Source organism: Echeneis naucrates, chromosome 15 (assembly GCF_900963305.1).
Source record: "Echeneis naucrates chromosome 15, fEcheNa1.1, whole genome shotgun sequence".
NCBI lineage: Eukaryota > Metazoa > Chordata > Actinopteri > Carangiformes > Echeneidae > Echeneis > Echeneis naucrates.
The window spans coordinates 19,306,108-19,326,871 of NC_042525.1; the positions used below are offsets into that span (position 1 = coordinate 19,306,108).

General features: G+C 39.5%; 1 protein-coding gene across 4 annotated transcripts in view; it reads left to right on the top strand.

The window, feature by feature from the left end:
• Positions 1-4,371: 4,371 nt before the first annotated feature.
• The window catches only part of LOC115055762 (protein kinase C epsilon type-like), a 74,013-nt gene continuing 57,620 nt past the window's right edge, over positions 4,372-20,764 (top strand). Inside the window, exon 1 of one of the 4 annotated variants that reach the window (XM_029521780.1) lies at positions 4,372-5,653. In XM_029521780.1, the coding sequence (XP_029377640.1) occupies positions 5,306-5,653 (348 nt within the window). In that variant the 5' untranslated portion in view covers positions 4,372-5,305. The remainder of the gene's footprint in view (positions 5,654-20,764) is intronic. The other 3 variants (XM_029521781.1, XM_029521778.1, XM_029521779.1) reach the window with 3 other exon arrangements.

Sequence of the window (20,764 nt, forward strand, 5' to 3'; positions counted from 1 at the left end):
TGCCCTTTAATTAACAATCAATAAAAAAATTATATTTAAAAAAGGAGCATTAAGAAACAACAAAACAGATAACGGTCCTGGATATCTGGAAACAGCAAAACTACCTCATGTCTTCTTTGTTTTTGATTGAGGCCCTTTTTAGCAATTTCCGCCTGTTTTGGTATCACTGCAAATAAAGCTTTATAACTTCAGATGTACTAATCCCAGAACTATGGCTGGTACTTTAAATGAAAGAAGACATCTGTACCTTTATCTGTACCTGTATCCATTGACTTAAAATATTGATTTGAGTCATTCCCTAAAAAATAGGGCCATTGAAAAAACTATATTTTTTGAAAAATAAAAAACGAGTTAGAACATTTTTGTGAAAACAGTGATATCTCAAAATTTTCACTATGAAATAGGTTGAATTTTACATATATGGTTCACACACTCCCTGTCCACATGTGTACCAAATTGTGGGTTGATAGGTAAAACTACTGATGAACTATAGTTTTTACCAAGCAGTGCCCCTTGGTGATCTCCAGTGTGCCAAACCTATCCAAAATGGTCCAATTTGGCTAAATTTCACACTGCAAGATTTCAGTGATATACATTTTTTACAGAATACGGATAAACAGATAACCTTTTGGGGCCAATCACAGACATGTCTGCTTTTAGTAACACCAGTTACAAAAATTAAAATTTCATTTGAAAATTGCATTTATAGGGCTGAATATATGGTGTCCAACCTATCCAAATACGAATTTGACCTATTTTTGTCTGTTTTATGTTGTTATTTTGAAGCAGCGTCAGAGGAAACTTCAGGGCCTCTGCTATTGGACGGAAAGATTGTTTTCATCGTCACTTTGATTGACAGGAGACGCTGCCTGCGTGTAGTAGATGCGCAGTCTGACAGACCTTTAAATTAGCATTAGCCCAGAGGGGAAAAAAGACAAAATGTCTGATTAACTGGACACGATGGATATAAATGAACCGCGGATTATGGTTGGGCACATCTTCAGCTTTAAAATGAGGCCAAGCTTGTGGTTTTATTCAGTGTTTTAGTCGGGGTTTGATTGAAGAATGTTCATATTTCACAGAGACAGAAAACTACGTGAGACTTTTTAAATTTTTGGTGAGCAGGCTTGTTGAAACCTTTATCGGGAAATAAACTCAATTTCTGCACTTTGGTGTTGTTTCTATGACAGTATAGGATTTTTTGGAGGTGAAAGAAACGGGGTAAAGATAGTACACATATGTTTACAGTCCCTTTGTTGTTGACGTAATGCCACTTGTTGTCTTGCCGTCGTCGCCTACTGTCTGACACATTTTCAGTAACTATGATAAAACCGGAGCACCCAGAAAAGTCAAAATTTTTGTGCATGCCGCTGAAAGTGTGCTAAAAACGTCTGCGGTGAAATTTTCACTAAACCCTGCCTACTGTCACTGCATGAAGCGTGCCTTTCATATGTTTATTAGTTTGGGACGCCGGCATCCCAACCACTAGGGGGACTGCACGAAGAGGTTAATTAAAAAAAAAAAAAAAAAAGTTTTTCTTTTATTCCTGCAGCTGTATAACGTTGAGAAATGTTGACGCATGTTCCCTTCATGTTCCCTTCATGCGTCATTTCAATTATTTTCCTCCAACAATGTGGATGTTACTTTCCTGGTGTGACCATAGTTCCAATCTGGCAACTACAGAACGATCCCATCCGGCGCTGCTGAGCCTTGTTCAATTGATTTAAGATGAGCTGAATGAAAGAGAGAGAAAAAGGGCAGGACATGGCCGGTGTCCAGGGGATTTCCTTGACCAGTGATTGATTCCTGTCTACAACGGTCAGGGACACATTGGCTGATTTTCGAAATGAGAAAACAAGGAGGAAAAATGAGAGACAGAAAGACGTTCTTCTTCTCAAACTATGGAGGAAGTATATTGCATCCAACACTGTAGCCTACACACAGGAATACTATTTCACCAATCATCTATAGCCCATAGTGGGGGAAAAATATCTTTCCATTCACTTTTTCTGCATCAGGAGGCAAATACATTCAAAGACAATGAACTTGGGATTGAAGTTCCATAAAGTTTACACTAGATGGTAGCAAACTCCAGCCACTTCAAGGGGTAACGTTTTGTCATGTTGCCATTTCTGATCTATTTCTGCAGATTCATCTAACACGATGAATCTGCAGAAAATGATATTTAATCAGCAAATGACTTTGCAGTACCTCCCTCCATCAGACCACGAAGAGATTAGTCTGGTGCATAAAAGCATAAAAGCTATAAGCAGATTTAAATTGGGGGGATAGATAACAGAGAGTTGCACTGATTGTAGGAGAGATGTTTAAGCTGATGTGCTCATAAGACTCATGAGCCATGATTTGCTGAGTGAGAGGTCATACAGCGCATTTCGGAGAGCTCAGCTGTTTTCCAATAGGTTACTGGCCTGAATCATGATTGGACAAAATATATAATGATCAGCACCAGAGTAACACCAGGAAGATTGTCAGGTTCGTCTTTGTTCCAATGAAACAAATATATCCACAAATTCAAGTAATATTTTTAGTTTCACAGTCAATTTCAACTAGTTCATGTCACTTCTGTATTTCAGTTTTGCGGTGGGTATTTCACTTTGTAGTTGTGTTATTTGACTAGCAGGGGTGAGCACTGCTCTGGTGCAAATATATGTTCAGTTGTGCAGTAGGTATTAGTTACTGTTGAGTGACATCCTGTTCATCTTTGTATCTGTCTGATTGATAGTATGCATGTGTAAGCGCATTTTATATTACTGATCTATTCACTTTACAACTTTAAATTCACTAATTTGCACACTTGTGCGATGGACTGGTGACCTGTCCAGGGTGTAAACTGCCCTTGCCCAGTGTGAGCTGGTTTGGCTCCAGCACCCCCCAAAACTAAGAAGGGGATAAGTGGTTGAAGATGAATTAATGAATGAATTTGCATACTTGTCAACATCAGATTACTTAAATCATAGTTATGCTATTCCCCCCCCTCACACGTGCCCACTTGAGGTTTTTGGATTACAGTTAGCTCCTATGAGCTGACAACATTGAGGGGACCAGGAGAAATCCAGATCTGGAAATACATTTGTTTGTAATCATAGTCAGGTTTTAATAAATTAAGATAAAATTTAATGAAAATTTGCCTTATTCTTTGTTTCACCCTGGCAAGTCTAATAAATATTTATTAAAGGATCAGATTACTTCCAGTCTCCATGATGTGTTGTTAAGGTGCCAGTCAGATCAGTGCAGATAAATACTGCTTCCTCTGAGTAAAATGTGAAATGTTGTGAGCCTTGTGCTGCATATGCCAGCTTCAGTATGTTCCCGTGCTAATGATTTAATGGCACCAAAACACATTCTTGAGTACACAGTAAACACAATGTCCAACGCATCAGCTATTCTCACCTCATTTAGTAAAGCACATTGTATGCAATTCAGGCATGCGTGCAGAAAATGATGGTTCAAATTCTTCTGCTATCTGAGCCTATGTCTGGTAAAATAATAATGTTACAATGGTGTAGATTAAAGGATTGTGTAATCTGCATACAGCACTTTCAATACTGGCTGTGAAGAACATTAATTTTCATGTGAAACTCCTGGTAAAATGTCCATATTGCAACACAGTCCTCAGGGTGCAGAGCATTACTCACAATATAGACACATCAGTGGGCCTGAAAAAGTGAAAAAATTTAATCTGATCGTTGATTGCCCAAACTGAAACAGTGAGTAACTGCTTCATTTTTATGGTATCAAATCACTACTCCAAAAAAATTTACCCACAAAATGGGCTATATGTGCACAATTCAAATGTCCTTTTTCCAGAGTCACTGCATGGAGTACACAGCCTGGTCATGTGGCTATTAGGAGAAATAATATGACATGCAGTCATCTCTTTCAAACTCCACACATGCTTCACATATCCCTACACCCCCCCCCCCCCCCCCCCCCCGCCCCAGGCATCACCTTTTATGGAGTTGGCAATCGGCCTTTATTCATGAATGTTCATATTTCTACACCTGAACATCAAGCAAACGGGGGCGTGGGAGGGAGCACTGCTGGGGCACCCAGCTGGCCGACATCCACGTTTCACTAGTTTTTTTTTTTCATCCTTTTGTTTTTCTGCAAAAGAGAAGCTGTACACCTGTTTGGCTACACTGGCACCGGTTTCCCATGCACAGCTGGGTGCTACAGCCCCACCTGAGTGTTTACGGAGAGCTTTGCTCAAGGGCACCTTGACGAAAAGTTAAACCTTTTTCCTCTCTTAATCCTTATTATTTATCCACTCCCACCGCTCGTGCATGCCCCCCTCCTCCCGCTCCGGCCCCGCCGTTCCTAAATACCTCCCAGCTAAGTCTGGGCTGCGTCGCACTCAACAGTCTGTCACATCAGGCTCCGAAAAATCTGACGTGTTTTTCGCATTTCCTGCACCGAGACACTGAGCCGAAGAGCAGCGTCGGCGGAGGCAGCCGGAGAGGTGAGTCCAAGGGAAGTTGGAACTCAACAGCAAGCGGTGCAGGAAGCCAGGCCGCGCATGGAACAGCAGCTGAATCCCGCTCCTCCACCCGCCCCAGCACACCTACCTACTTACCGGCCGAGCCTGCCCCTCCTCCCCACTCCTGCTACGGCTTTTCCCGCTGTCTGGTCTCGGCGGTCCGGCTCGCACATCCCCTTTCACTTCCAGCAGGCATCTGGAGCCTCCCACCCCTCTGCCACACTCTTGCGATGCAACACGGGCCAGCGCCTCCGCCGTGCCCCGCTACACATAACGGACTTTTTAAAAACCTCCCAGGTAAATAATTAATAATAATATGACAGACGCATTCACATCTGGGACATTTGCTCGTTTTTTTTTTTGTTTTTTTTTTTTTTTTTGCTAACAGTGTTTTAGCTCTTCATATTTCTTCCGTTCCCTTCTAAAGGAGGCTCTGCCAGCGCCGCGGGGCATTTCTCTTTAATTATTATTATTATTATTCTTATTATTATTATGTGACATTTGCAACGATATTCGATAAGTGTGGACGTTCGAGGGGGCGAGACTGCAATTCAGAACAGGACATAAATAAATAAATAGGCCGAGCGGTCCGTGTTTCTTCCGCCGTGCAGAGGCGGAGGGGGATCTGCCCGGAGGACCACCGGTTGAACAGAACCGTTATTCACGCAGTCTGAGCACGAGGGGACGCGCGAGCGGAGGGGAAGGTGAGCAGCTACCAGCCCCGACGAGCTCCACTTCAGACACCGGCGGGGGGCGTGTAGTGGCGGCGGAGGGAGGGAGAGGGGCGTCCTGGGCAGTATCGCCGCCATGGTGGTCTTCAACGGGCAGCTGAAGATCAAAATCTGCGAGGCTCTGAACCTCAAACCGACCGCCTGGTCCCTGCGTCACGCCGTCGGCCCCAAGACCCAGACCTTCCTTCTGGACACGTACATCGCACTGAACGTGGACGACTCCCGCGTGGGCCAGACCTCCACCAAGCAGAAGACCAACAGCCCCGCTTGGAATGACGAGTTCACCACAGAGGTGCACGACGGCCGCCGGATCGAGCTGTCCGTCTTCCATGACGCGCCCATCGGATACGACGACTTCGTGGCCAACTGCATCATCCAGTTAGAGGACATCCTGCAGAACAACAGCAAGCACTTCGAGGACTGGGTAAGACGGGACACCGTGAAGGACACTCACACACACACACACAGGAACACGGGCCAATCAAGGCTCCACTACGAAAAGCCAACAAGTAGTTTTTGTGAATAAAAACACAAGGAAACACAAAACCATGGCGCCAATAAAATTGGAACAGGCACCACCTTACAGTCTGAAATAAAGTATTTAAAGTGATTTCTGGCCCCACCAAGAAGAGCCGCAATGAGTCAATAATGCAGAAGCCTACTTTGGGTAATGTCACTATTCAAATCCTTGTACCTGCCAGGTCTCTCAGACTGGTTGGAAATCCAAGCTTGAATCTGTGTTTGCCTGACGAATGACCTCTAAACAATGTTAATAACTCTACTGATTCAGATGGATTTTTACTTTTAATTTTAATGATGACAAAGCCCTTCATGAAATACACCTCTAAAAGCCTTAATTCTGGCCTAAATGTCATGATATTGACCCGAAGATAATTGTCACTGTCACTTGTTGAACATTCTTGCTTTGACTTGTTTTGACACTGCAAGTGTGACCCCAGTCATGGTTTATGCTTGGACTAGCTCGCTTGGGGCCTAGTTGATTGTGAAGGAGGTCTAAAGAGGCAGCTTGCCCAGCAAAACCGTTGGGCACCATCGCTGAGCACATTACAGCCGTTTACAAACTCATGTAAAGGGTAAAGACGGATGAGTTCTCTTCTCCTGGGATGTTTTGACTCTGTCTCCCATTATGACACAATACAATAAATGGGATAAGCATTTGATGCTCATTGTGGGCCCTGTCAATACATGTCTCTCAGTGTAACTTTTGACTTTTAATTTAATAGGCAAGACTAAAACTATTTGCCCATTGATTGATCATCAGCTTGGCAATAATTTAATGGCATTAATAGTTATTTTTCAAGCCCAAATGCCAAATATTTATTCCTTCAGAGAGTCCCAAATGTGATGCTTTGTTGCCTTTTTCCTTTCTAAATTGCATGTCATTGTTAGTTGAATTAACACAGGTTTACAGATGTCCCCACACACAAACGTGCATGTGCACACACATGTAGAAGCATATGTAAACACAGACAGTTTAGATCCTGTTACCTTTGTTGTGCTCTTGTTAGCTGAACTGCTGACCCACAGGAGAGCTACAAAAGAAGCAGAAGTAGGTGTAGGGGGGGCAACACACGTGTTACGTACAAACATAGGCACAGAACAGCATGAATAATCTGTTAATTGTTGTCTGAAGCCACTGAAGCAGACACATTTGAGTTTGAGTGTATTATTGATGAGACCATTAGACCATTAGAAACAGAGGCAGTGAGAAACAGAAAGCAAGGGGAGAGAACAAGATGAAAGAGAGGAAGATGATGAAACAGGAGGAGGACAGGATGGAGGAAAGAAATGACAGCCTCCAGTGTATTCCTCTAGATGGAAACTTTAAAGAGGCCAGAGATGGTCAAGGCTGCAGGGGCTGTGTGATGTTTTCTTGTACTGATAGTAAGGGTTTAGTTATTCACTTAAGATCTTGGAAGAAGATGAAAGTGACTATTAGTTGCCATTGCATTCTGGTGGCCTTAATTATTGGCTGTAGGGATCAAAGTCACAACTCTGATCTGGTTTAGCTATCTTATGAGAAAGCCTGTTAAAACTTAACATTTTTTTTGAGGTATCTAACTGATTTAACATCAAAAGACCCTTAAGCTCTTGTCACTATCTAATCCATATTACACTCAGTCAAATAAGAAGAATTTTTGAGAATTAACACCTTGTGTTTGTGTATATTTGAGGTGTTCCCATTGACATTCAAAGTTGAACATGTCCTGATTGAAGATGAATAATGCTTTCTGTAATAAGCTTGAAATCACATTGAGGGAATTAACCCACCTGCACAGTTTCCTGTTGTGCCTCTTCAATTTACAAGCAGAGCTGTTTTGGAGGAGCTTAAATGCTCACTCTCTTTCTCCAAAGCCTCAACAACTATAAGACGTGGACACTTAATGAATTTAATGAAGCAAGTTGTGTTTGACAAGCTAACAAGGTCAGACTACTTTAAATTTAACAAAACATGATTTAACTGTGCAGAGAGGAGTGACTGCCTTAATGTCAATACTAACTGTTAGAATCATTGAAGGTTCTTCATGTTTGGTGCTGCTCCTGGCTAGAAACTGTAGGAAAAACTACAGAGAGATTTAATGGTGGAAATAAAGGTGCTTATTTGCTGTTGCTGTTGTTAACAACCAACCCTAAGTTGTTTCAAAAAAATAGTTTGGTTAATAAACTGTCTACTCGCAGGCCTCCTCTGTGGGATTGCATCCAGTACAGATTTTGCAGTTATATCAGCTCCACTGTCAGGATAGGACATGTATGCTAAAAAACACAAAATAAAATCCTGCAGACATTTCTGTTGAACTGATTACCACTGCCGCCTGTGAAAACTTGGGCAATTGCAAATGGCTGTGGTCAGTCAGCTCTAAAATGAGCAGAACAGATGGCCAAATTTGGATTAAAATGACTGATTAAAAAACTTTTAGTTTCACAACAACGGCAAGAATGGCATTGGAAGGAATTCTGGGGTCACAACTGCTACCAGTAAAGTTGACAAGGTTGTACAATGACATATTGACTTCCTAACGTCCAATGATTATGGATTGTTTTCTCAATGTTTCTCTGTCCTGGAGATTGAAAGATCAGTGATAGTATGACTGACTGTATGGTTGTGACACCGCAAAGTTATAGAAGTTCTGCCAGCTGATTTCAAGGCTCAGCTTCTGAACACATGCTGCATGTATTTCTTGGGTATTTCTTTAACTTTCATTGCTTAGTGTGATGAAAGGCTGGCAGAATTAAGATGTTAGAACTAGAAGGTAAGGATTCATAGGACATTAATTGCAGAATGCATTGTTTGGAAGGGGACCACATGGCTTAACATGGACCCAGTCTATGGCGCATCTGTTTGTTCTTCTGCCGAATTTTGGAATTGTTGGATATACTGTGAAATTTTATCTGACTGTTCCAGAGTCAACAAATGAAACATGTGAAAATAATTCCAAAAATGTATTCTATTCCACTTAAATCTTCTCCTCAGTCCATCCTGGGTGTTGGCTTTCACCAAAACTCATTACTTAATAGAGAATATCTTTCAGTCAGTCTTTCAGTCAGTGCTGACGTAATGCTCCTTGGATATTATATATTGATTTTTTTAAAAACTAAACTTTACCATTAGGTTGGTGGAGGATCACTTGGCCTCAAACCGGACTAAAACATAGGCTTCTGAAGGGCCTGATTTATTTGTTATTTTTGGGCTCAAGCTAGTTTGCAGATTTGTGTCTGGTAAGTTGCCGTACGAAGTAATGCATTTTTTTTGCTGGGAGACTTAAGGGAATATGTCATGAGTTTAGGAGAATTAAGATCAAGTTACAGTCAATGTCCCAAGAACATGGGCCACAAATCATTGTAAAATGCTTGTTCCAGTGCTTCATGGTAATGCTTCAGTACATTTACTATATTTCGACATATGCTTTACTATTGAGGAGAAAGTGATTGTAGAACATTCAGAACAGGTGACTTGGATTTGGTTTGTGTTAGGAATAGTTTCAGTTGAACTGTACAGTGCTGCTTCCCTTCTGTCTGTTTTAACAGAATTCTTACGCAGCACACTGTCATCGGATCACATTTAATTTTCATGTAGTACAAGTTCAGTCTGTAACAATGTGCTTTATACTGCAGTGTCATCATGACTCAACCATCTTCCCTTATTGTCATTCATGAATAACTAAAAGTGCCATTCAATTAATTCAAATTCAGGTTGAAGTTGAGATGCCCAAGAAGTAGACGCTTTTATAATTGCATTTATCCAAACTCCCTACCATTGTAACTTCTTCATAGAGATGATTTATTGACAACATCTTGGTCTCTCGATGCATTTGCACGCTATATAGTTGATTGATCAATTGAAAGAAATCCCTGCATTTATTAAAGAGTTTCAGCTTGACTGTGTGTGTTCATCATCTTTATAAATCACTGTAAAAGCACAATAGTGTCTGAATGCTTCACCAATTTCCTGTTCTTGTTCTTTGTTTGGATCTGACTAATGTTCTCACACCAATGCTAAAGCTTCTTTTCATCCTACAACATTTTTCTCATTTCTTTAATCTACTTATGTTTTTTCTTGTTAGAACAGACAGACATAGTCTTACAAATTATCTGTGTCCCAGCTCAGGGGAAGGACGATATATAGAAAGTACCTTCGGTATCCATTGTAGACAGAGACGTCTAGGTCGCCATGAGATGGGCCTGCCACCTGTGCCCGTTCTTATCACTCTAATACTTATGGCTGTTGGTTCATACTGTTAGATGCTGAACTAAGTTGAAAGTCAATACTTCAGCCATAGTACTTTAATTTCTTGCATGCAATCAAATTTATACTTTCAAATTCAAAAAATCCTTTGGGTAAAGAGTTTGGTTGGACACTGATGTGTTGAGCAAAATCTTCACTTTGTATGTGTTAGAAGTGATCAGAGGCAGAAATGTCTGTTCAGAACATGTGAACAGAAACCTTAAACCCAAGTTGTGACAAGTACCTGGTAATGAAAAAAAAAAAAAAAAAACATGAAACTTAAAACTAAAGTCAAAATGTCACTTTTATGCAAGTCTGTACACGGCTTCTCAACAAGTCAACTTCAGCGGAGAATACCAGCTGAGCCAGTCAAACTGTTGAGCACAAAAAACATACGCCCACACACATGCTCACTGTCGAATTTGAGCTCATTATTTAAGGTGTTAAAAAATGATACTGTATGAATATTTGTTTGTAATTGATTGCGGAAAATAAAGTTCACAGTTGACTTCCTCGAATGACGGCATGTTTGCTGTTACTATATGTGGCTGCCACCATTTCAACCACTTACTGAACTGCCTGAAGATCTAACATGCACACACTTGTAAGAATTAGAACATTAGGCAGGCAATTATCCCACTTGACAATGCACTGTACTTTTATATCCCAGTCAGTGGGGGAAGCATACCGTACTTTGAGAACGCAGAGATTCATTCATTTCCTGCCTATTGAGCAATCCGACATGAAAATGCACTGGTTGTTCGAAGTTAATTAATAAGTAGGGAACTGTATCAAACCTCAGTCCTTTAGTAATTACCAACTGCGCGTGTCGTTCAAAATTTTGGACACCAAGAGCTGGCATCAAAGTCAAATTCTATATAAAGTACATTTTTTTATGTTCTTTCATTAACTTGTTTGTAATGTAAATTGAAAAGAAGCCTTATTTTTGCTTGCTTTTCATACAAATACATCATAAAGGCTTGCTTCCATGTCCTGTGTTAATGCTAATATACATATATTTCATCAAGCAGAGACATTGTGTAGGTTTGGAACAATATTTTGTAATAGTGAATTTCCCATGATGATGTTTTTGGCCATTATTTTATTTATTTATTTTTTCAGTTTTATACATGTATGCACAGTTATGACCAGAAAAACTGAATAATGAAATGAAATCAAAATTATGTCAAAAAAGACATCTGAAAAAGTTAATACAACACAATATATGGACAAAAAATATGTATAGGTAAAATACATGAATATACTTACATGTAAAAAAGAAAAAAAAGAAAATTGAAAAAGAAACCTGAAATATAATAATACAATTATGTATGACAAAAAATAGACCTGAAACATAAAATACAATCATGTGAAAAATTTACCTTGAAACATGCAACACTATTTTATACATTATGAGAACATTTATCAAGACATTTCCCTCACCTCTCTCTGTGATATTGTATGTCATAATGTAGGTTGGACTGTATTTAAATATTTAGTTTTGGATAAGGCTAATATTTCATCACAAAATGCAAGGTGTTCATGAAAAATTGTCTGAATCAAGAACCACACAATAGGACAAGACAAAAGGACCAGACACACCAAACCACAGCCCCCTCTAACCCCCAAAGGAAATATGGACTGTATTGATGTCGTAGTAACAACACATCTTCCCAAATACTGTATCATGGAAAACAAAGAAAAGCAACACAACTTTTTCTTTTTGTCTTGCTGTTACCTCAGCTTTGAATTAATATGCCTAATTTAAGTGGCTATTTAAAATATGTAAAAGCACAAATAATGAGCCTGTCTGATTTCCAGTTATACAAATCCAAAAACTATTAGCCTGATTGTAGAGAAGAGAAAAAAAAATGCAGTGACTGATGTCTGTTAATAATGAAAAGGGTTGAGATTCCTTTAACCTGTCAGGAATGTGAGTTCATATGTAGGCAGCTGCCTTGTTAGAACATGTAATAAAAGAGGTGGGCAGAGACAGGGAGGGTGAGAAAATATGTGTTTGATTCTACTACTGTACACAACAGGCAGAGAGTGAGGGGAGGGAGAGGTAAGGACCAGAACAAGACAGAGTGGGTGTTGAAGTAAGCTGTCTCATTTTGGAACAAAGGCTACAAATGGTGGTGGGTGAGGAGGCAGTATTTGTTCTCGCCATGATGGTTCTGCAGTTGTGCAGTAACTTATTCCAAATTTGTCCTACATCTGTCGAAATGTTGAAAGAATCTGTATGTTTTTTGTTTTTTTGTTTTTTTTTTTTGAACAGCAGAGAAAGAAATTCTGGGATCATAACTTTATCATTAAAATGTTTTATGGTTGCATCAAGAAACATCGGTTTCACATTTTTATAATTTCAAAAGAATCAAACATGTCACCCTGATACATCTTGAAGTGCCCATAGCTCTATGTAACATAGTTGTAATTTCTGTATACTTTACCACATTTAGTTGATCGAATGTGTTTTCTGTGGCTCATATTTTTTTCAGGAGCCTGTTGATGTCTAATACATCGATCATCACACTGCATGCAAGCCTGCATTGAGTTTTGACTTTCACTGGATCTAAAATATATTTAAAAATCACAATGGCACTTCTCCATGCTTGAAAACTATTATGTAATTCTGTCAGGCAGATACAGTTCTGCTCAGGACATTTTTAGCCTTTTAAGCCCTTTTACCAAAGGGATACATATACTATGTGTGTGAGTAAATCTGCCAAAAAATTGTGTTTGAGTGGTTGAGCTGAACTCTCTATTTAGAGATGTCATCACATGCAGACAGACACACACACACACAGAAACAGTGAGCTGCAGCTGCTGAGCCTCAGTGCAACACTTCACAGTTTGTGATGTGTGTGTTTTTAAAACAGGCTGCAGCTCACTCTGTCATCCCCAAGCACACAGTCGCTGCAGTGTTTCTGGTTGAACAGCACTGTGCTGAGTAGGTGACAGGTGTGTTTAGACTGTGTCTGTAATTGAAAGACATGAGAGCATGGAAAAATTAAATAAATAAATACATTTCTGTCTGCACAGTGGACATGCAACAGGGAAACCCAGTTGTCTTCCTGTTGGTCCTTGTCCTCATCTGTGACACTGATGTGTTTTTGCACACAAATTAACATTATATAAAACTGTGTACATATGGATGCAACCTAAGACTAGTTTTTTTATCTGAAAAATATGAACTCAGTATTTCGACCTGAATGTTTTGTTTTACTGTGATTTGCATACATCTGAAATGTCATGTCAATGGCACCTGAAGATGCTGTAAATATAAAGCAGGAAGAGTGTCTCACATCCAGGTATTATTCTCCATAATATAAATTATTATAATATTTTAATTTATTACCAGGGTAAGGCAAGAGTTTGGGTCAGACAAGAAATAGATACTGCCTACAGTGAGTCTCTTGGAATTAATGTAAATCAATGCAATGTTCTCTGACCTTACGGTGACACATCAATGTGTATATTTGTAAGAAAGGGACAGACTTAGACTGAAACTGGTTTTGGTTAACACTGATCTGATAATTTTATGTTATCAGATTACAGTTCACCATTGTATTATGTGCAAAATTGTCAAAATTTTCACATCTAATTTCAGTGCTCCTCAGCCAAGTGTCCCTCGAACTCACATCACATTCAGGGGAGAATAGTCCCTAGCATAATTCATTGTGGTTTTTTAAACGAGCTAAAGCACAGTTGGGAAAAACAATACACCAATATGAATACTTTAATTTCCATTTTTTCAATTTTGTTCCTTGTAGTAGCTTGCTGTGGATTGTCAGTTGTCAGTGTTTTGTAGGGGTTAGCAGCTTTCATTTTGGGTCACTTTGCTAAATGCACCACCTGGCATCGACCTGGCTGAAGGGCGCTTCTTTTTTTGTTTTTATTACAGCACATTAATAATGTTAGAAACTGTTTTTATTCCAGTATAAACCATGCCAGCACGAAAGTGATTTGGCCCTTGTCTTCTCATGTCGATTATCAATCTCATCAGTTATATTTTATTTCTGTTTCATTTGCATACATTTAAGATATTAGCTCTGGGTGCCTTTTTGTACCTGCATTATGATATTGACTGGTTGTGAAGTGCATTATTGGGTTTATGGTTTAAGGTCATGTTTTTCGGTTTTTCCATACTGTATATAAGGCAAATACATATTGACATTTTAGATTTAGTTTAATTTTTTATTTTTTACTACACTTGTTCTTATTCTGTTATTTTTACTTTTGTTTATTCTCCACTGAAAAAGGAGGAGCTCTCCAATCTCGTTGTACAGCTGGAAAATGACAATAAACGGCATTCAGTTCTATTCTATTCCATTCTATTCTAAAAATCTCATCATTCTTCACTTTCAAAGTCTGACGTTACATCTGTCATTAATGAAAACTTGAGGTTTGAGGCTCAGTGGCCTCTTAGCCAGCTTCCATGTTCCCTGTTGTGGTTGCAACATTGTCAGTGTGATGCTGCCAACTTGACAGATTGCTGTGTGTTCGCCTTGAGGTTGGTTAGAAAGGTGAACGTTCGCAGTTTGACTGCTGCAGCTGACAAAAGAGACTGGAAGGAAAGTTCTGCAAAGACAGAGCAAGCATAAGTTCAAGCTTTGACTGATAATGAAACATGAATGACACGTTGAAGAGCTTTTTTCTGAATAAGGGACACCCCCCCCGTCACCAATGGAGCAGTTACTATATTCAGTCATCCGAGGAATGTGGAGCGATCCAATGCTGCACTACAGATTCTCATTGGCTTTTTGTTCGTAAGCAAATACATCCGTGCCGCAGAAAGGTCAAAGCACAAGAGGAACCATTTTAGCCTGACAGTGTACCCAAAGTACCCAGGCCTACTGCTATTTTGTAAGGCTGGGTACTTAATGACTTTGATTAAAAACATTAGAAGTTATTAGTGGAATTGAGAAAATGTAAGCCATTTTAACTTAACTGATTGACCACTTCAGATGAAATAACAATACATCAGAAGATCATTTTAGTCTCACAGCCGTTAGAGATCATACAAATGTTTATTCGACTATATTATTGGAGTTTTGAGAAACATTTTAATGTCAGGTGTTTGATGGACTGGATTTGAAAGTGTGCTTGATAGAATTTACAGTATATCCTGATCTATTTCAATTCCTCCATGAAGCTGTGTGATGTTCACAATGAGTGAAATATACCAGTCGAAAATTCCTTAAAATGGAAATATTGATGATTTTGTGCTAATAACCTGAAACAGGTTTGGGCCAACTCCTGTATCACGGATGTCGGCATGTTGACATTGAAAAGAAGGTAGATTTCTCATGATGAAGTGACAATTTATTGCCATATTAAAGGAAACCTGTCTTGAGTTTAGATCCAGCTGTAGCTGTAGATCCAAGAGTCTGTGGAAGTGTCCCTGGGTAGGATAGTAAATCTGAAATTAACCCTGGTGGCTTCTCCATCATTGTATATTGTATATTGTATTAGTATTGTAAAGTGCTGTGAGTGCTCTCTGAGACAGAACAATTTGCAGAAAAATAGTAAGTTTATTTAGAATGAAAACCTTACTTGCATTGTGAAATGCACTAAACTGCAGTTTGTTAGCATGAAAAAACAGAACAGCAAATTTGAATCTGAGAATTATCTTTGAAAATAACTGTAGTAAATAACTCTCTCTCTCGTTTTATGTACTGTAGACCACTAATGCCTAGCAGTAATGGAGGGAGTAGCTGGGAACATGTGTGGGTGCGGCCTGGTTTCCATAGTAATAAAATAAGAAAAAATAAAGATGACAGCAATTGAATGAAGGGCAGAATGACCTCGTTACTGTGGGGCAACAGTATATGCTGTTTCATGTATTCATATGTATGAATATATGAAATGTAGCCCGGCCAGATAATAATCGGTGACTAGAGAAATAATGGAAATAATGGACAGAAAATTCAAGTTCTTTTTTTTAATCCAAAGACTTAATTTGCCCCTTTAACAAAATGGTGATCTGTAACATCAACATTATTTTTTTCCAAACAGCTGCCTTTTTCAATCTCTTTTTCCTTTATTTTGCCAAGGGATGTCTCATAAATGTATGTATCATATATGATATACACAGCATTATATAGGGTTAACGTTTCTTTTGGTTTCATCTAGTTTTTATCTTCCCTTAAGATAGAACTTGAAGCTTAGCAACTGTGGGTGTCTGTTCATGTGAACATACATCATGAGACCAGATCCAGGCACAGCCCAGTCACTGACAGAGCTGGTTCACGCCTGTGCTGGAGTTTCTAGAAAATAATCGCAGTTAGATATTTTTGAAATTCATTTGTTCAAACGCAACCCCCCATTGTGAACTCCTGTGAACTCTTTTGCATTGTAAAGATCCTTAATTAATTTGCTCCTTTTGCTCAAAACCATGTCAGTGTGCTGTTGGGTGTTCAGCTTGGTTTCCCTCAGTGTTTGAAAACTCTCATACAGACAGAGGAGAGGAAGAACACAGCCCAGCTCTCTTCTTGACCCTGTTTCCCTATGAGCCAGAGTAGAGGGGTGTCCTCACTGCATACTGAAGGAAACGGGGGCAGGGCTGTGTGTGTACATGTGTGTGTGTTTATGTCAGTGCCTGTTTCTAAAAATAGAGGCAGTGTGTTTGAGTCACACGGTAGGCCCTACTTCCTGTTTTCACTGTCCGAAGTTACTTCCCAGAGAAAGAAGGGAAGACAGAAAGAGATGTTTCCCCAGGTGCCCCCCACCACCCGTAGCTTTTTTTTTTATCACCCCTTTATCCTGCCTGTGTACAGTGAGTTAGTTACAGTACCATACAGTATGACACAGTCACACAGGTATGTGCGGAATGCAAGATGAAGAAATTATATTTTTCCTGCCACTCATGTCAGCACCACTTAGCACAAACACAACATTTTACAGCACCAGCAATGAGGAAAGAAAAATTGTTATATTGCAGCTGTAATTATTCATTATATGTTTTGATGTGCCGAGCTAATGCTGTTTTTGGTGAATCTCGACTCTCTAAATTCCTGCTGTTTTTGTCATCTCTCTCATTTTCTCAGTTGTAAACTGATGGATGGAAATTTAGACCTGTGGTTTCGCATTATAATATTTTAAACAGTACTCACAGAATACATGACCTCAAGATTCGCAGCACAGTGCTTCAAATCTGTTGTTTTTATAAGCAGTTGAAGATGAATGCATGAATGAATTAACTTCTGGGTGCCACAGTGCAAGGTTTTGAATCTGGGGCCTTTCTTTGCAGAGTTTGTAAGTTCTCCCTGTGGAGGCATAAACATTAGGTCAATGCATGAATGTTTGTCTCTATGTGTCAGCTCAGCAATAGAATGTCCTGGGTCTACACTGCCCGCAGGGTTAGGGTTAGTAACAGACCCTAATGACGTTTACACATTTCAATTTAGAGCATGGCAGTCAAACATCTGTGGAATATCTGCCACGTAAATCACAGGTGAGCTCCACACTGCAGAATTAAACTTAGCAAGGAGCCGTCTATATTTTCTCACAAACAGGATGAGAGAGGAGAAAACACCCTGTCACTCTACTCATTCTCACACACTCAAACACACATTAGCTACACACAAACACAGACAGATGGCATTGAGTCATTTTATAATAATTAATAATGAATTTCCACTTGGAAGCACATTGAATCCTGTCTGTTTTTCTTCAAACAAAAGTTGACCCTAACCCTCAGTTTTGAGAATATTAATCAGTTAGTCAATCATAAAGGATTTGGAGAAATCCATGCTAGTTGAGGAAATGATCAGCTGATATAACAATATGGAAAATTATTGTTAAATGCAATTTGAATGAAAAGGCCTACACATCGACCTAGCAGATATATGAGCTCTATATTTAGCTATCAATCACGCAATGTGATCAGCATATCTGTTGTTGTTTTCCAGTGAAAATAAAATGCTAAGACCATCATTACAATTTGAATTGTGAAGTCATATTACCATCACATCAGCCAAAGTATCTCATTGTGACTTATATGCAAATAGTGTCTGATCAAAGCTAAGTATGACCTCACGTATCATGACAGAAAATTTCAGGATTCTACTGAGCCTGAGCCTGAAAACCAACTGTCAGGTCTTCTGAGACTTTGTGATTTCGCAACAAAGCTGCCCTCACTGCCCTCAACCACACCCCAAAACCCCTCTCACCCCCGACTCCCTCTAACCCTAATCCTAACTCCTCATCCAACCCTGTGTGATTTGGTTTCTCGTGAGTATTTATCTGAAATCTGTTGTATTTTTATTGGATTACTCTGAAAACAATCATCCAATTACAAAGGAGTCTCCCATCCTCTCTTCCGACGGGCTGAATGGCCAGGGAGAAGCCGGAGAGAGGAGATGTAACACTGCTCTGAGATCATTTTTGGTTTTAAAATCTACAATTATGTCTTCTAACGGATATCAACACTTCAAATAAAGCACAGGGAAAATGTAAAATATGGTATTTTTAAGTGAGTAGAAAAACAGTATTGCGGTTCAACGATTGCCCCATGTAAGTCCCTGTCTCTGTCCCTGAGTCTGTAGCTGTAGGTCTCTCTGAGGATACATGCAGCCACATGATTCCAGCTTGACTAAGGCTCATGTGATACTGTAAAAACTTTGGGACAGCTCTGTGTGTGTGTCCTGGAGGAATGTTTCTCAGTGTAATTTAGTTAAAATTGAACTCATTAAGCTTCAGTTGACAACATGTGACATAAATGATTGAATCTTTGAGTTAACCTCAGTCAGAGATGTAAAAATTCTGGAGGTGTCTGAATATTTTTAATGGACCCTCCATTTTCTGGGGCACCTTGTAACCTTGTTGCTATGGAGATCCCTCAAGGGACAAAATAAGCAACACAAGCAAGCAAAATATTCACTCTACCTTGAATTGAGGCCATTCCACCTCTTCCTTCCACATGGACGGATAAACATGGACATTACCACAGAGTTAATGCTAATGAATCTAGCATCACTCATTAACATCTGTACCGTGTGTGTCTGACCTGAAGTACAGAGACAACTTTGTATTTAAAATGCTTGTCATGGCTTCCGGTGGTGCACGACACAGCATGGCAGAACAGTAAATGAGCTCTGGGCATCGGCCTTAAATTCTTTAAATTAAATTATCTTTACTTGTTGAAACACATATATTTCGCTTTGATGATGAATGGGGACAAAGCGAAACTTCAACAAGACAAGATGTAGGCTGCAAAGAAATCACTAGGAATTCACAACGGAAATGAACCGGAAAATAAAAGAAGTAAATTGAATGCAGTGAAACGCATAAGACAGATGTAGAAAAGCATTATCGACCCGGAAAGATGGGACATTGGAGTCAACGATACCCTCACCTGCACTACAGGAGAAGGTGACCTGGGGGGCACTCCGTTCTAGTCTTTCAACATACTGCAAGCTGCTGGATACTTAAGGCCGTAAATGTTCTGGAAAAGTCTTGGGTGTTGAAGGGTTAATAGATGAAGACCAAACAGGATTCATAAAGAATAGACAAACACAAGATAACATCAGAAGAGTCATATCAACGAGCAGAATAATGAAGACCAAATTAGTGCCATTTTTCTCAGTTTAGATGTAGAAGAAGCTTTTAATCTGGTCAGGTTGGAATTTGTCTATCTAGTAATGAGGGATTTGGCTTCAGTAAAGATTTTATACAGTGTATTAAGGCTAGGGATCGTGCCGATATTTGGCATTTTGAAGCATATTGGCATCTGCCTTTTTATATATATATATATATATATATATATATATATATATCCAACGTCCAATAAGGGATCAATTTAGATATGGGTTATTTTGGTTCTGATGCAGCTGCGACTCTCTGTCTGCTGTCACTCCTCCATCTCCAGCATTGTCCCACCCACAGCACCATCTGATTGATTACATGGTTATACAGTGTCAGAGGCGGGGTCTGTTCATTCCAACGGACATTGTGGCGCATGATGCCAAAACGTTCATTTTCCGGGTGTCATGGCGGGCATAAAAATACCCGGATCTTCAACATCAGTTATATTGAAATTTTGGAAAATTTTAGAGAGCTGTTTATTTGTTTACGTTTTCATTTAACTTTATAAGACATGCTGCTGAGCCTGGGAGCTCCCTGCACTTGTTAGGATAAAAAAAAAAAAAAAAAAGCCTTTAACTTGTTGCAAATCTGATAAACTGTTTAATAAACACATGCTTAAAGACATTTAAACAGAGTTTAATGTTGGAGTTTGTATTATTCAAAGTTTTGATGCGAATATTTTTCCTTTTACTGCAAATTGATATTGGCTCCAAATTTCGGTTATCAGCCTCCTTGACTACTAATAATCGGTATCTGTATCAGCCGTGAAAAAAACCATATCGGTCTATGTCTAATTCAGGCATTTTACTCCTCCACTTACTGCAAAAATTAAGGTCTGTGTATCTGATTCTATAAGACTATAATGTGGCTGCAGACAGGGCTGTCCTCTCAGACCCAACCTTTTCAGCTTATTCATCGGCCCTTGATGGGTGGAGCCTGCTTACGCTTTGGTGGCAGAAAAAGATTTATTTTAGGAACTACTGCGGTCAATGAAAACTGCATCATGTGGCACTATGGTGAGGAAGATGGCATGGGTGAGATCCACTAGTGCCATCTTATGCCATCAATTGATCAGTTCTTGAGGTATTATAAGACAAAACATTTTCTCCACCAAAAGTACACCGACTTGCTGAAGCTCGAAAGTGCAGTTTCACACTTTCATAATAATGTTCACAATTAAATCTATAAGCCATGCCAGTGCTT